Genomic DNA, 16,751 nt, shown 5'->3' with positions numbered 1-16,751 from the left:
GGTCTGTGTTAAATGGTTTGACATAAAAAACAAACAAACACTTTTCTGGTGAGAAACAAAGACTGGATTGAAAATGAGTGAAAAAGTACCACTTTAAAATATAGCTTTTAAAAGTCTGGTTCCTTTGAGACAAAATATAAGGAATTGATGAGTGGCTCAAGACTTTTGCTCAGTACTGTGTATAACATAAAAAGGAGTCTGGAACAAACAGCACAGTCAGTTAAACCATAATGACATAACAGTCCATTACATTACAGATGACAAAGATTAAGCTAACTAATCAGACAAAACTGACTAAAAGGAAAGGAAGTGAGTACCGATGATGGCAATCTAACTGCTTTTAAACCAGGCTGCGTGTAAAGAAATGATAATCCAAGCAATAATTAATTCTTAAGGAATAACTCACAGACTGGATCAAGGAGAAAAAAATACAAAACTCACATGTATTTATAATTTGTTGCTTGTCAGATGCAGCACAATGTTACTGATAAGGGACCAGGCTACACCTGGATGGTCTTTTTAAGCACTGGATAACCAAAACAACAAACACTGATGATCAGCACAGCATTTGTTACATTGCTTCAAGGCTGGTGTTTCAGTGAGGTCTGCCAACTTTGCATCCTGGTTTTGACCCTGTCAGCTATGTTTAGAGGAAGTAGTCTTGGCGTGGTTCTGCCTTTAGGCTAATGAGACTTTTTCCTGCCTCCCGGTTTTCATATAAACTTGGTTAATTGTTTTTTAGTGCCCTGACAGATGTTCCAAATAACCTTAGTCTTAAGTCAATAAACAATCAGCCTACCTCATGCACAATGTGTAACAGCACAGTGCCATCTTGTGTTAACTCATAAGGAAGGCACCCATTCAGTACTCATCAGCCCAGCCCTTCTCAGGAAAGTTCCCCTATAATCGGCTGGCAACTTAAAAGCAAGTATGAATTACTGTATGAACTGTGAACTATATTAATTTCTGGTGAATGTGGCCTTCATAGTCTCAGGATCCCCCTCATTAACACACTAAAAATAAGGACATATGTTGGGAAAAAAAACCCAACCTTCAGAAAATTTCACAAGCGCAGACCATGGTGCATTAAAGGCAGTTTCATTTTTTTCACAAGCATTAAAGCACAACAAAGTGCAACCTCTCACAGACATTTTTAAGCATGTAAGATATCATTATCCATGTATCTTAGAAAAAAAACAAGGGCTTAAAAATGACATTATTCACAGTGATTTGGCTCATAGCAGACCCCCCTCTGGACTTTTTCAAACACACTGCAGCAGCAGAGGATCACAGCTCATTACAGAGACAACACAAGAGGTCACTTGGGTGAAATACTCAGTCCTCTGAAAGCATTTAGTAACAACATCTAATTGTCTTTCACTGGCTTTTCAAAAACTCTTTAAAGGCACAAAGAAAAAACTTCAACAACAAAAAAAAGAAAGAAAGAAAGAAAATTGGGACTTTTTTGTGTTTAACTGATTGCACATTTGTTCCCAGTAGGTGTGATTGTAACTTGTAAAAAACAGCCATAATAGCTCTTCAGTTTATAAATGAATTGCTGGATTCATTTTAAGTAGCCTCATGACATCTTGTGGAAATAAAATGGCATTAAATGGGAGACAAAAGCAGTCCAAGTAATGGTTGACATGAATGAGAAAAGTTTACTGGAACTTTCCCACAACACTGATTACTCCCATCACCACTCTGTTATTCTCTAAATGAAAAGACTGGTCAACTATTTTTCAGGTCAGGTAAGTCACAAAAAAAGTACACTGGTTGTTTTCTTGCTTGTCTTTTTAAGGCAATTATTTTCTGATAATTGCCTGAATCCCCTCGATGCATATATTGTTGAATGTTCTTGAGCCTGTGCTCGCCCTTATTCCCACAGTGATGTATCTCCTTCAGTTCTTCAGCTCCATCTTTCTCTTGCTGCCAACATCCAATGTCGGTCCCTTTTCTTGTCCTGTCTGCATTTGTATCAGCAACACGATTTTTTTTCTGGTGTGTGTGTGTTGGCACTTATGGTGCCGTTGATTGGCCGAGAGTTGGCTTGCAGCAGAACTTGAGGCGTGTCCTTGCTCTCGAAGTCTTCGGGCTGCACGTTAAGGCCGTTACGAGACAGCAGCTCTCTGGCCATCAGCATGAAGGCTTCGTCCACATGCTGACTATCCTAGAAAAATATAAAAAAGCTCTATATAACAAGTATCATCAGCATTAAATGGTCACATCTATTTATTATATGCGTGTATTACCTTTGCAGATGTTTCTAGTGCAGCCAAAATGCCTTTTTGTTTTGCCAGATTGCAGGCTTCTTGAAACTGAACCTCCCGTTCCTGCTCCAGGTCACATTTATTACCTAAATGGAGAGAATAAAGAAGCTAAGTGATGTACACACAGTGACACGGGTTCTGTTAATATTACCTTGCACCTAATTTACATAATAAAGTCAAACTCTACTCGTGTCCATAAGGTACTGTGAGCAGTAACACATGTTAATTTTAAAATGTAGTAAGCAGCAGCAAGACTCCCACGACACAAATCAAGCTTAATTGACTAAAGATAGGGCATTGAGTTATAAAGAACAAAAACAGAGGTGGCTGGGTTGCAAAGTGGCTTGCAGATCGCAGGAATAGACTAAAGTTGTTGTTGAAAATGATACAATTGTATATTTTGCATAAGCAGGCCATGCTAACTACAATATTCTTTTATTTAGTTGAGCTTGGTATCATTTTCACTTAAAAACAAAAGTGCATTTCTTCAGTCAAAGCATACTACTCACCAAGCAGCATTCACTTATTTACACAACGACTGATGCATCCCACCAGTTTTTTGGGGGGAATTGGGAAAGACATTCATGATTCAGCCACTGAACATCTGTGTGAACAAGCCTTTCGAACTCCTTAGCCACATCACAGGAGAACGTTTTCACAGTAATCTGTGTAAAAACTGCCAGGAGAAGAGGCTTTTTCTCATTTAAAGGCTATTGTAATCAAATTCCCAGTATTCTTTAGGGCTAACGGCATACCAAGAAATCTTCATTTCCTAAATGCTTTCAGTCGTTATCAGTCCTGTCAGCACTCACCTATGAGGACGAGAACCACATTGGCTGGTCCATATAGCTCCACCTCTTCTATCCAGTGCTTCACTGAGTCAAAAGTTGAACGCCGTGTGATGTCATAGGCAATCACCGCGCCGTGAGCGCTGCGGTAGTAGCTCTGGGTGATCGTACGAAATCTTTCCTGACCTGCTGTGTCCCATACTTGCATCTGCAACAATAAATCATATTTAAGAAATTACAGGAGGATGGTATCATAGTAAAGAGTATTATTACTATATCGAGACAATCATTTCTGGATTAAGGTTTTTGTTCTCAGTGCTCTGTATCAGTGAAGTACTTACTCCAAATAACGGTATCAGGATTTTGGAACATGAAAATTTCCACCTAGTGCAAGGCAGCTCAGTGGATACAGATGTTAATCTTTCAAAATGTGATATGGAGTGCCCCACAACACGAGTGCTATCTGGACCACCCACCTACACACATAAATGCTCACACAGTTGAGCACTCATTAGTCTTCCCCTGAAGAACAGTCCCCGAGGACCAGACAGACCTTGTTAGTGTGGTAACAACTGTCATAGTAACAAACGAGACTCACCAACCCCACCCCATTTGTTTTAATGCTATGTGATGGTTACACCTAATGCAGATTATAGACATATGCTCAGATCTTTTTTGAGCATAAACTTTTACATGCATATGATGCTGATCAATATAAATCTGCAATGCCTTTAAAACAGGCTAATGACTCTTTTATTTAGATGTGAACGGCCTCGTTTTGTGACTAAGTAACTCTTTGTAGGGGCTTTCAAATACATGCTTTTCTGCCTTAATGAACATCATATGAAAAGTCTACCATTTCAATAACAGAAGAACCCAACAAAATAATTTATAAGAAAATAATTATAAGTTCCTATTGGTCCATACGACTGTGATATAACTTCTGATCACCAAGATATCCAGATATTTTTAATAATAACGGATTGGATTTATATAGCGCTTTTCAAGGCACCCAAAGTGCTTTACAATGCCACTATTCATTCACTCTCACATTCACACACTGGTGGAGGCAAGCTACGGTTGTAGCCACAGCTGCCCTGGGGCAGACTGACAGAAGCGAGGCTGCCATATCGCGTCATCGGCCCCTCTGGCCAACACCAGTAGGCGGTAGGGTAAAGTGTTTTGCCCAAGGACACAACGACCAGGACAGAGAGCCCGGGGATCGAACCGGCGACAGATACGCTTCCCAACCCTCAGAGCCACGGTCGCCCCAGTAAATACCAATAGTCTGAATTATGAGGTCTCAGGCTTGCAAAATTAGATGGTGCTGTAAGACAACTTATGAATTGATTGAATCTTTAAGATGATCCTACACTGTGATTTGCAGATGCTTAAAAACAAACAGGCTAAAGTGAAAAATAGAAAGTTTTCAGAAGATTCAATGCAGCTGAAATGATACCAGTTAACACAGAATCATTAAACATCCACAGTTAAAACTCACCATTTGAAGTTGAACTACTTCCCTTTGCGTGCTTTTTTTTTTTTTAGAAATAGTTCACATCATTGCTCTGGTAATACTTCAGTATTTGTAGCGCGGATAGTTGTAATATTTCCCCTCGCTTTAAAAAGATGATCTATTAGTTAAGGAGAGAATGCATGCCATGGCTTTATATCATGCAACCATCTGTTTGCCCACCAAACACTGCAGTTACTGTATTTGTGTGTTTGTCTTGAATGACATACTGTTTCTTCCTCTGTGATTGATGAAGTTAGCAATTAGGGGAACAAAAGGGAGGCATTAAAAAGCCACACTACCATGTCTGTGTTTACTGATCAGTGCAGATAGTGAATGAACATGTATTATACATAAGCCACAACTTAACTGTATGAATAAGGAGCTAGATGTATTTATCCAAGTAGGCATTCAGACCAGAAGTATATCACAGCAATCATGATCCACCCAAACAATTAGTTCCTTTTTTTGTGTGTAACGACAGCACAGAGAAGTTTCTTTTTACTCATACAAAAGGTCAAGCAGAGAAACCTGAACTACAGGTCCTTCGTGTGAGTGGCTGGCGTGACCCGTTTACAACTCAGCATACAGTAACTCGCACTGTAACCGAACGAAGTTCATCACATCTGCACATTTAAAAGAACTATTGTTCCATTCATCCAGGTTCCTCACTCCTCATGACATGAGCAGACCTGTCCTAAATGATATATTTAATCTAATCAACAGCATATGGACCGGGTAAAGTGACTTAAAATAGATGTATTAACTAGTACATTAACTAGTAAGCCAGAAACTTAACTTGGATTTTTTTTAGCCTAACTCAATCCTCAGAAAAGGAAAAACCCAAACTCTCTCCCACAAACGCTACCAACTGCCTTTCACACACACACACACACACACACACACACACACACACACACGCACAGACACGCACATTACGGGGAACTCACCTTCACCTTCTTCCCCTCAATGTTCAGTGTCCGTACAGTGAAATCTACTCCGATGGTGTTCTGCTGTTTCTCTGAGAAAATCCCAGACTTGAAATTCTGAATCACGCAGGTCTTCCCCACGTTTGAGTCTCCAATAAGGATTAACTTAAACAGGAAGTCAAAAGTATCATCATGTTCAGGTGCTGGCATCTCCATGATGAAGTCACAGCAGAGTGTGTGTCTTTTCCTGGGAATAAATGGAAGGAAATGATCCCTCCAGTACTGTAGATCGCTAGGAATGGGTTTTCTTTGAGGGTAAGAGACGCTGGGTTATCTTTGAATTTGAATCAAGACTCAGTCACAAGAAGGAATATGGATGTCAAACTTGTGGTGTGTTCAAAGTTTCAACAGGGAACAATTGAAAAAATGCCCTGGCTCCTTCTTCTTCTAACAAAATCTACAGTTGGTAAGCAGGCTAGATTTCCATCAGCAGAGTGGGTTTAGGTAAATATGGCCTGCAAAACCAGTTTAAGGCTGGTGGAAGGTTTGTCAAGATAGAGAGCAGTTCAAAGGTTAAAAAAGCTTCAGACAATCCATCCAGTTATTCAAAAAAAATTTCCTAATAAGTCTGCATGTCTTCTGTTTTTAGTTCAGTCTGCCCCTCTTGTGTTCTTTCAAACAAAACCGTCTGAGTTCTGCTTTTCTTTTCAGCTCCTTCTCAGGTGTTGACCCACTTTTTAGCCCCCAGCAAAAAACAGCACACGGCCTGTTGCCCCTTTGCACAGGTTCTGGCTGTCGCAGCAAAGGAGAGATTCCTCAAAATAAGAATTTTTAAAGATGTGTGTCCGTAATCCAGGTTGTCTAATCCACCTGCTGCTCTTTCACACACGTGTCACTGTGTTTCCTCCACCTGACTCTCTCCCTCCCTTTTATTTTCTTCCCTCACCAGTTCTTCCTGTTTTCTTTTTCGCTGTTTAGAGCACCTGTCGTAACAATAGAAACCTGCTCTACCTGCTTTTCGCAAGTAACCCAGCCCAGCATCATTGTTGGATCCTGGGAAATGGAGTCTGTTGACCACCTACACACACAATATGTCTGCTGAAAATCAGAGAATATTACATTATTGAAACTAAGCATATTTGTTTAAGTATTATACTTGAACTCAAAGCTATTTACATTTTAGGTGCATATGGTGATGGGAAAGAGAAAGTGCACTCTGTCACTTTTAAGATTTTGCATATTAGGACATAGTAAAAATTTCGGCCTTACTAGTTTCTAAAAAATTTTTAGGAAAAACTAAACAAAAATCAAAGAAATGTGTGAAAAACTGAGAATATTCAATTATTCAGTAGCTTGAAGCACCAACTTTAGTAGCTATTACTGTGACATCGTCAGCCTTTGTCCCAATTCTTTTTACTATATAAGTTTCAGTTCGCTAATTTATGCACAGTTCTCTTAAGGTCTTGCCTTAAAAGAGGTTGAGGTAGAAGTTTTGACTTCGACTGGGACATTGCAGCACCCTTTTCAGCCTTTCTGTTGTAGATTTGATGCTGTGCTTGGAATCATCAAATCAAATCAATTTATTTATATAGCACTTTTCACAGGATAAAAACCACAAAGTGCTTCGCAGTAATATAAAACAGAAATACATAAAATACATTAATAAACAAACATACAGCACAAATCTAATTAAAAGCCAATCTAAATAAATGAGTCTTGAGCTGCTTTTTAAAAGAATAAATACAATCAAGGCAACGTAATGATGGAGGGAGAGCATTCCACAACCTGGGGGCCACCGCTCTAAAAGATCTATCACCTCATGGTCATGATGCCTTTTCAGCCAAGCTTTAGCCATCAGATGGATGTCCTCACATCTGACTGTAGAACACTTAGATGCACAGAGGAGTTCACATTCAGCTCAGTGGCTGCAAAATAAGCCCACAGGTGTACTCAAAATGTGTACTTTCAAAAACTGCATCTGCAATTTACTTTCATTTTTGTTCAATAAATAATGACATGGTGTAATGCCATGTCTCACAGTTAATCTCAGACTGTATTTTCATAATTAAAGACCACAAAAAACGACCATTTAAGGACCACATAACTTTGAATTGTATCCTAACACATAAAACCTTAGAAGTGATAGAGGGTGTACTTTCGTTTTGTCATTTTTTAGGTGAAATACAGCATTTTTGTTTTACATTTTGCTGTTGCATGTGAATACACATAGTGGGAAACATTCTGTTCTCTTCAACAGCTCAATCTAAAAGCATGTAAGAAGCTTTTTATATGATTATCGCTGCGAAGTCTTGATTTAAAAAAGCTATAGCTAAAACTAAACTGTATTTTACATTTTTAATAAATACATCTTACAATGCATAATGTTCTCTGCGTGCATAATCCAAAACTACCTGTAAGCTATGTTAGCCCATTAGAATGGCTCATTGCAGGTTAACAAAGCAGCAAATAAAGCAAATACACAATTGCAAGCGCACATTATGAATCATGTGTATGCAAATATTAGTTATGATTAAGATAAGAAGGTGTTTAAACCCTAAACCATCCCTTTTAAAAAATATATATATATACACATTTGTATGCCTAAATGGAGTCAGCAAACCTGGCACATTGTAGTTAGACATGCACAGATTAGCATTTGACGGCTCGAATAAATTAGCCTGTCTTACTGAGTTTTGTTCAGAGGATATGAGCGCTTCCTTGATGCTAGCTGTGGCCATGTGGCAAGAGCCACTCTGCCTTTAACCGCGGTTAAGCTAAGCATTACTCCCGGATTCCAATATTTCCGAATGCACCTGAAAGCGACACAGACCCCTCATCCAGCACATCACAGTGACGTCCTGTGCGGATACAGCAGACAGATGCCCTGACTGCTACGGTCCCAGGTCTACATCCGTAACGTCTTCTCCATGTAAAAGGGCGTTTTAAAGCCCGGGGGAGCAGCGGCAGAATGCAGCGGAGCGCGGTGGTCGTGGTGGCGGATAAAACGAGCTTGAAAAGGCCGTTTATTTTTGCAAATTCAGTCCATATGGTAGGAATTTTAAATCAATGCATTTAAAGCCCAGGGGCCTGTTTGATATCTTTTTATAAGGTTAAGTAGTTCATTTGTTGTCGTGTTCCCACTCAGATCAATTAATCTAAACCAAACAATGCTGTTTTGTCTATGTACCACGCGTATCGCGTGTAGTGTACTGCAGTGTTTGCTGTATGGTTCTTCCAATGTGTTTTTAAGGTTATACACTAAGAAGTCATCAGAAATGGGGGTGAAATGGCCAATGTGATGAATTTCTGCCTTAATATAAGGACACCCATCCTTTTCCGTCCATCTTCACCCCAGCATCTTCCCTTCAAATCACATATGCAGTATTCTCACATTGGTAATGTTTACAGTGTTCTGTGTTTTCCCAGCTGAGTCACATGTAAAGGCCTTCTGTTTTGCTGTGCTGTTACCTTGCTGTTCAGTACTTCTGCCTTCCATCTGCACTCAAAGGAGCTGCTGCCCCTTTAAGAAGTGACACCCATGATTTAAGCCCTAAACTGAGAATCTTTGCAGTTCCACATTCCCCGAGCTGCAAAACAAGCAGACCTATTATTAACCTCAAATATTTATTTCATTGTGACATCCTCTTAACTCAAAGCTGTTTGCACACTTAACAAATGTTTGCGTTCTTCCTCTCCAAAGGCGCTGTGCTTCTTCTTGCTGACAATGACAGTGGCTTATCATCGAGATATCTTACAAACTGGAAAAGTAAGACCGACTTCTCATGGTTTTGGGGTTTGGAAAAAATAGTTTCAGATGTGTGCATTTATTGAAGGTGGCAATAATGCTTGTCAGGCTTCAGTGGAGACAACTGGGGATTTATACAAGGGGTCTCATCAGTGTCCTTGAGGAAGACAGTGAATAATCCTCGTGCTCAGTGCACATCTTCTGAATGCAAGCATGACTGTTAACCTCAAACAAACCTTAAAAGTGAATGTTAAGTGTAAGCGAAATTCAGGTCGGGTGAAATCTTTCACAAATGTTTGATTCAAGGCTTATTCATTACATAAAACTGACAAGTCCAGTCGGTGTATCATTTTAACACCATTGTGGTTTTTCCTCTTCAGATGGTGTCTACTGTTTCCGTAGTGATGTTGTACGTGATAGAGATTGGCTGCCTGCTGCTCTCAGTGCTCGGCGTGTTCGGAGCCTTCAAAGAAAAGAGATGGTGTTTTATTCTGGTAAAAGTGTGTTTGTGTTGCTGCTGCGCATGTGGGTCAAATCTATGTCAAATAACAAAGCTCGACTCATTCATTATTCTTGTTTTAGATTTCGTTCATTCGATTTCTTTGTCACTAAAACTTTCACTGATTTTGTTTGTGTGCAGTATGCAGCTGGGATGGCAGCAGCCAGTCAAACAATAATTGTTAAAGCAGCACTAAGTTACCAAGATATTTATGAGGTATGGCATTACGTGAAGGCCCTGCAGTAAAATGTCACCTAAAGCTGCTAAAAAAAGCTTTTGCTGTGGTCTTAATATGCTAAGAGAAGATTTTAATGTTGATTTCTTTCTCCTCAGAAACGTGTGGTCAATGAAGAGTCCAAGCTGCTGTCCATGATGCCACTCACTACAACAAGCCAAGCCAACAAGACATGGCTGTATCATATTCAGCAAGAAGTAAGCAGAAGTTACTTATACAGTGGGGGAAATGATTATTTGATCCCCTGCTGAATTTGTAAGTTTGTCCATACAAATGGACAGCCTTCTAATTAGTACCTTGAGGCAACTGTTGTTGTTGTTGTTGGCACTATATAAATAAAATCGAATTGGACTGATTTTGATGATAGTTTCATTTTAAATAAAAGTGATAACTTGATTTGCATGTCATTGACTTGGCGGTGAAACCCTTGTTGGCAAGCACAGTAATACGATGTTTCTTGTAGTTGGTCACCAGGTGTGCACACATCTAAGGAGGGGGTTTGACCCACTTCTCTTTACAGAAACTCTCTAAATCCTTCAAGTTCCTGCTTCAGCTCCTTTGACATTTTTTCTATAGGACTGAGATTTGGAGACTGGGTAGGCATTAATGAGCTTCTTCTTTATGCACTCCTTTGATTCGTCTTAGCATGTTTTGGGTCATTGTCATGCTGGAAGATCCATCCATGACGCATCTACTGTGTTCTGTCTGTCTAACGGAAGACGTACATTCAACGGTACACTGCCCCATCTGTTGACCCCTCAGTGCGGTGAAGCCATCCTGTACCCTTAGCAGAAAAACACCCACAAAGCATAATGTTCCCAACTCTGTGCCTAACTTTGGGAAGGTGTTCGTTGAGTCTGTGCAGGTCTACAATCTTGTCTCTGACATCCTTTGGAACCTCTTTGGTGTTTCCCATGGTAGTGGAGAGGTTGGAATGCAAGAAATGGATTCTGTGGACAGCTGGGATTTACACACATAACTTTAGGATCAGGAGCATCTGCAATTGATTGACCGATTGTGAAACAGCAAGTCTGTGCGAACCAGAATTCTGGCTTGGTTAGAGGCGATCAAATACTTACTTCACTCATTTACATGCAAATCATTTAAAAACTTTTATGCAATGTGTTTTTTTCTGGCTTTCTGGTCTGTCACCAATAAAATGAAACAGTATATTAAACAGTTTATTTCTTTGTAAGTGAGCAAACCTATCATTTCAGCAGGGAATCAAATAACTTTTTCCCCCATGTTAGGGCCAAGTTTTTAATACTATGTGTTTAAGTTCTCCAGTACAAACATCTCAAACACCTTGGCGATACAACCTTGGTTCTCTGTGGTAACTGTTACACAGACCATTATATACTTGCTTATTCCCTTTAGAAACAAACTGAAGTTCAGGCTCCCTGCTAGCTCCCAAACCAGGTATATTCCGCTGTAATATAAAATAAAATTTGATTGGCCATTTATCCATTTTCTTACACTTATCCTTATATCAGCGGGCGGTGTGCAGCCTATTCCAGCTACCATAGAGCAAGAGGCGTGGTTCACCCTGGTAGACTTTTTGTTGTATTTCATTCCAATTTGGCTGATAAGTGTTGCTAGTTATGGAACTGTAAATAGAAACTATAATGTAACATTATGATAACGGTCATGACTTATTTTTGCCCTGTTTGTTTCAGCCAGCTTTTAGCAACTTTTAAATCTACAGTATGTTAGGATACTCTGACATAAAAGTATGTTTTATGTTAAAAACACTAACCTCTTTTTGAGTATTAAAAAGATCCAAAGTGTGCCTGCCTCTGCTAACTGCTGACTTTTGCCTTTTTTGTATACAGCTAGCATAGTGCAGCTGTGCTAGCTACACTTTGCTAGTGTGAAAGTGCTTTGTTGTCAATCATGCACGCCAGAAACATCTGCTTTTACTTGTTTTCTGGTCACCACTGACCACTCGTGAGTGTTGTTTGGTTTTGTTTTTTTTTAATTTGGCTACCTCAGGAAGGAAATGTTGGGTTGCATGCATTATGCTTAAACAAAAGAATAGGCCCATTACAGTAGCGATGTTCAGGCCCGTTGCTTTAATGACAATACTCTCCCTCTGACGCCAAGAGCCTTCCTGAAACTCGTATCTTTGAAATAAACACAAGTCTGTAGTGAAGGTTTCCAAATCCAAACCGAACTAAAGGTCAGAAATCAGTGCTACACCTTGTGTTGATGAAACTTTAAAGAACTGTTGCAACTTTTTACTAAATGATACAAAAAATAATTACTGCTGGACCTGTTTTAAACCTTTGTGTTTCACCTCCAGCTGGAATGCTGCGGTCTCGTTGAAGGTTACAAAGACTGGGGCTCTTCCATCCCTTCATCCTGTAACTGCCAATATCCAGGAAAATGCGTGAGTGTCTTTCTTTTATAAGAACAGTGGTCATTATGTTCATCTCTGGTCCTGTAACCACACATTGTCCTCTAGAAACTGAGGAACTAATGACATATTTAAATTAGCAGTTTCACTGGTGAAACTTGAAGACACAATTGGTTTTCCCCATAGCAAGTGCCAGTGTAATTTGAGTCCAAGTAAAGCAGTTTTTTCATTTAAATATCCTCCCGTAACTAGCAATACGATGAATGTAGTTATTTATTCCTCTTTGACTCTGTGTATAGCTTAAGTTGTCTTGGATTGAGGTTAACTAGTTGTTGTTTATCCACAGACCAAAGTAGAACTCATACAGTTTTAATGGAATACTGCATTTGAGATATTTCTGAAAAAGATTCAGGCATACCTAAATAAAAAATCTAAATGGAAACTAAAGTTGAATGTAATCTACACTGTAAACCCAAATGTAAAAGGAATATAGTTAATAGTAAAAAAATAAGTGCTATTTAGTCCTCTCAGCACATCATGCAAGTACGTACACATTTGGGTTATTTATTTCAACCATTTTTTGTCAAAGTCAGACATTTATGTTTATGATTTCGTTAACCTTTCTGTAATTTGTAGCATGAATTTGACTCTGAAACGCTGCAAATCTGTTGGCTCACTTTAAAAAATATCCCGATTGCCCGCATGCGTGTTGTGGCTCCCCTGCGGCACTCTGAAAGGAAATCTAAATACATATTTAATGAGATCAGCTGCAAAAATAACTGTGTCCATGGGCCAGATTCACTAACACAGCACCACAGTGAAACCCTCTTTAGGCTTTAAAAAGCTGTTGTCAGGATTTAACAAAGGGGTGCAGTGTCAGTTTTCTGACTGAAACGCAGAAAAAGATGTTTTGGTGGTTGGCCTTACTGTATATGTGTTAGTAGGAATTTCCCTATCACTGCACAAAGTTATGGAAGGAGAATATGAATCTTGCAAATTGTATTTATTAACTTTTGTAGCATGCAGTGCAATGTTAAATTTAATGCTGAAAAAAGCGTTTGTTATTTTGGGCGTGTGAGTTGTGATAGTTGGGAATGAGAAGGGGAAATGTTATCAGAAAGAGCGTGTAACGGTGATGTGTGGACGACTTAAAGCCATGAGAGCAGTACTATATGTTCTGTCACTTTTCACAGAGAATGTTTATAGCCATTTCTTTTTGCCGCTCACTATTAATGCTAGTATTTTATATTTAAAAAGTCTCTGGATGTCTTTTCTCAGCAGTGCGCACACAGAGTGGCTTTTGGGTATTTTCTCTCTTTTAAAAAAAGTCTCTACATTGGAGCCATATTGAAATGTCTGCCAACATACAGCGATTAACTTAACTGTGCTAGTGTGTCAGACTTACACTATTAGTGCGTGCAGCCTCACACAGACTCCAGAAAAAAACAAGAAGAATGTGCATATTTGTGCATGTGGAACAAATTTTAATTAATGCAGGGACGACTCATGATCTGATGGTTAAATAATGTTTGGTGTTCTGTGCATCACACAGGGCAGCTGTCATAGATTTCAGGTAACTGCGTCTTTGTGGACAAATGAGTGCATTAATAGATCACCCATCAGACTTTCAATTCTCATAGGGGCATTGTTTTTGCAAATGCATCATCATGTTAATGTGCCCTGTGGCTTTATTTCACAAAAGTGTTTTTTTGGTAAACCTCACAGTAGCTTTTTGATGCCAAAAAAGAGTTTTTCACTGGCGCAGTTACTTAATCTGGCCCTAAATGACAACACAATTTCTAACAATTAAGCTGTGCATATTTTATTTTTTTACTTGGTAAAAAAAAAATGGCAAGGGCTATAGCTCTGAATCTAACTGTGGCATTTCCATCTTTTTTAATAAATATAATTAATCATTTTGTATTAATGTGACATTTTTATCTATACATTCATACGCCACGTCATCCTATACAGTTAAAGCACTTTATCTAACTCGCATATATGCACAATAAACCTACATGTCGTATGCATGTCTTTGGACCGTGGGAGGAAGTACCATTAGTGTTTGGAGGACGTGGCTCAAAGCAGAAGCCTGATTGCTGTGAAGCAATAACGCTACCCACTGCACCACCATGCCACCCTGTTTTTAAATAAGGAGTTACAGTACTTGTTAGTTACTAAAGAAAAATCAGGCTTTGGGTACTTGGTAGGGGTTCGCATACACTTTAACCTCATTCTGGGTTCTTCTAGTTAGATAATCTTTTAGCGAACCTAGTTTTTGGGGAAATTCTAAACTTAAATCATCTTATGTTTTTTTTTTTTTTTTTTCTAGTTCTGGGTTTCAGTGTAGCTTCATCAGCATGAGAGTGTGTTGTGCTGATCAGCAAGCAATAGCAAGAAAATCTAAAAGGAACAATCAACGCCGGGCACAGCTTAAACCAAAACTGGTGAAATTGTCCTCAATTTGTTGCATTGTACAGTGAGATTTTGTACTCTTTGACAGATTCGACTACGAGGCAGCGCCACACTCGGGGCTCCAAAGAACCACTATGTTTATCAAGAGGTAAAAAAGAAAATTCTTAAAAACAAAAAAAATATTGATTTCTTGTAGACTTTCTTTCTGATTTTTAAATTCAGGCAAAGTTTTTTAACCCCTGCACAGTGAATCATCACCACTTTGCTGGAGGTGTCCTTCCTGCACAGTATACTTAAAGTATAATGATATAATCTTGTTATCTGACACAGATGAAGTCAAAACTAACTATGCTCCCCTACCCGCCTGTACTTTCACTTTTTCATTCACAGCCTTGCCTTCCAATTTACGTTTCCGAGCTGAAGCTTGCATTCTCGTTGTCGATGGGTATACAGTTTGGAAGCGGAGTGTTTTGGGTATGTGTATGTGGTTTTTATATATATATTGTTATATGTTGGTGAAAAGCATCTTGAAATATTTTCCTTGTGCTAACTTTTCTTTTCTATTCCAGGTTATTTTACTTGTTATGAGCATCAAGTTGATGGACCAGATCAGAAGGAAACAGGACTTTATGGCTCTTCTCGAATCAAACAGATACGTTCCCGGTGCTTTCTAGCCCCCTGCTGTTTTAATACACGCATCCTAATTTCCATAACCTGGCTGTCTTATCATTTTTCTGTGTTGATGTTTAAATGCATGTCTAAAAGTAATCTACTTGCGCACAGTAGATAAGATTTAAATGACTCGTCTGCCTTACTGCTGTAAAAAAATAAAAAAAGAGAGAGAGAGAGAAAAAAGTGCAATTTAATGACATTAATCAATCTGAACTATTTATCACATTTTCTTATGCTTTTTTTTTTCTGGCTTTTTGTTCTGTACATTAAGACTTTGGATATATATCAGTGAGGCTTTCAAAAGGCAGATATTAATCTAATAATAATTAATCTGCTTCGATGTTTTATTGAAAGCTTGCCTCACTGAAGCCAACTGTCAAGTTCTGAGTTTTGACGTATGTACCTCAAGTCAAGATGGCGTAATGAAATACGAATACTTGTCTTAAGCACACATTGACTTTTAAGCATTAGAGCAACTAATAATCTTTGCAAAATAATATTAATAAGCTTTATGTAGCAGCTTTTTTAAACACTGTTTACAAAGTGCTTTGATTCAGTTATTCGTTTAGCCATGCATATTACTGCATAATCAGGTGAGACAAGGGAATGATTCACATGTCTCTGGGACGGCAGAATGTTTTGATGCCTTGTTATGCACACTGAATATCTGAAACCTTGTCACTGATTTCAGTTTTTCTTAAAGCACATCTAAAAATTCGACCTTGTGTGATCATACCCAGCAGAGAGGAGCTGGTGAGGAGGAGGAGGAGAGGGGATTCTATTTTGTTGCACATACAGTAGACACACAGTAAAATCCTCTTTGATTTGAAGGTTTTGCACAGATGTTGGCAAGGCCGCTGCAAAGAGGTTGTGAGAGGCTCTCGTAGGAAAATGTGCCACCCAATTTCTTGCAGAGACTGTAACGCCCCAACTGATGCAACTCTCACCAAAGAAGCCTTTATGCCACGCCGCGTCTACTTTAACTTGCTGCATGAGCTGCCTGCTGTTGAAACATCTACTCGACTCATATATTGTCAAATTAATTTAATCTGAAGCAGCAGATCCAGTGTCTACCTGTGCACTTTAACCATTGTTGCCTAATATACACGTTCTGGCAACGTATGGTGTCTTTGTTTCTGTCACACACTGTTTTTGTTTTTGTTTTTTATTTGCATGACATGATGTAATATTTTGTAAATAGAATGAATAAAACAAGTTTTGTCTTTTTTTTTTTTACGTCTTCATTTTATTTTGTTTTCTTACCAAACTGAAACTGCCCGTCCTCTTAATGACGCTAACAGCTCGGTTAACCCAGCAGCAGATGTTGAG

At 38.9% G+C, this 16,751-nt stretch overlaps 2 protein-coding genes across 2 annotated transcripts; one reads left to right on the top strand and one right to left on the bottom strand.

Moving 5' to 3' along the window:
• Positions 1 to 15: 15 nt before the first annotated feature.
• Positions 16 to 8,170, bottom strand: LOC146369170 (ras-related protein Rab-19-like). The gene is made up of 4 exons (XM_084909135.1): positions 5,522 to 8,170; positions 3,083 to 3,266; positions 2,253 to 2,356; positions 16 to 2,170 (listed from the first exon to the last, which is right to left on the bottom strand). The coding sequence occupies exons 1-4, from the start codon at positions 5,714 to 5,716 to the stop codon at positions 1,979 to 1,981; spliced, it is 675 nt and encodes a 224-aa protein (XP_084765261.1). The 5' UTR covers positions 5,717 to 8,170; the 3' UTR covers positions 16 to 1,978.
• A 195-nt stretch (positions 8,171 to 8,365) lies between these two features.
• Positions 8,366 to 16,653, top strand: LOC146369169 (tetraspanin-8-like). The gene is made up of 9 exons (XM_084909132.1): positions 8,366 to 8,549; positions 9,201 to 9,266; positions 9,626 to 9,739; positions 9,886 to 9,960; positions 10,078 to 10,176; positions 12,282 to 12,368; positions 14,839 to 14,898; positions 15,141 to 15,224; positions 15,320 to 16,653. The coding sequence occupies exons 1-9, from the start codon at positions 8,469 to 8,471 to the stop codon at positions 15,422 to 15,424; spliced, it is 771 nt and encodes a 256-aa protein (XP_084765258.1). The 5' UTR covers positions 8,366 to 8,468; the 3' UTR covers positions 15,425 to 16,653.
• Positions 16,654 to 16,751: the final 98 nt, after the last annotated feature.

Source organism: Perissodus microlepis, chromosome 17 (assembly GCF_051167445.1).
Source record: "Perissodus microlepis isolate ML-2025 ecotype Zambia chromosome 17, ASM5116744v1, whole genome shotgun sequence".
Classification (NCBI taxonomy): Eukaryota; Metazoa; Chordata; class Actinopteri; order Cichliformes; family Cichlidae; genus Perissodus; species Perissodus microlepis.
This window is presented reverse-complemented; position numbering and strand designations above follow the sequence as displayed.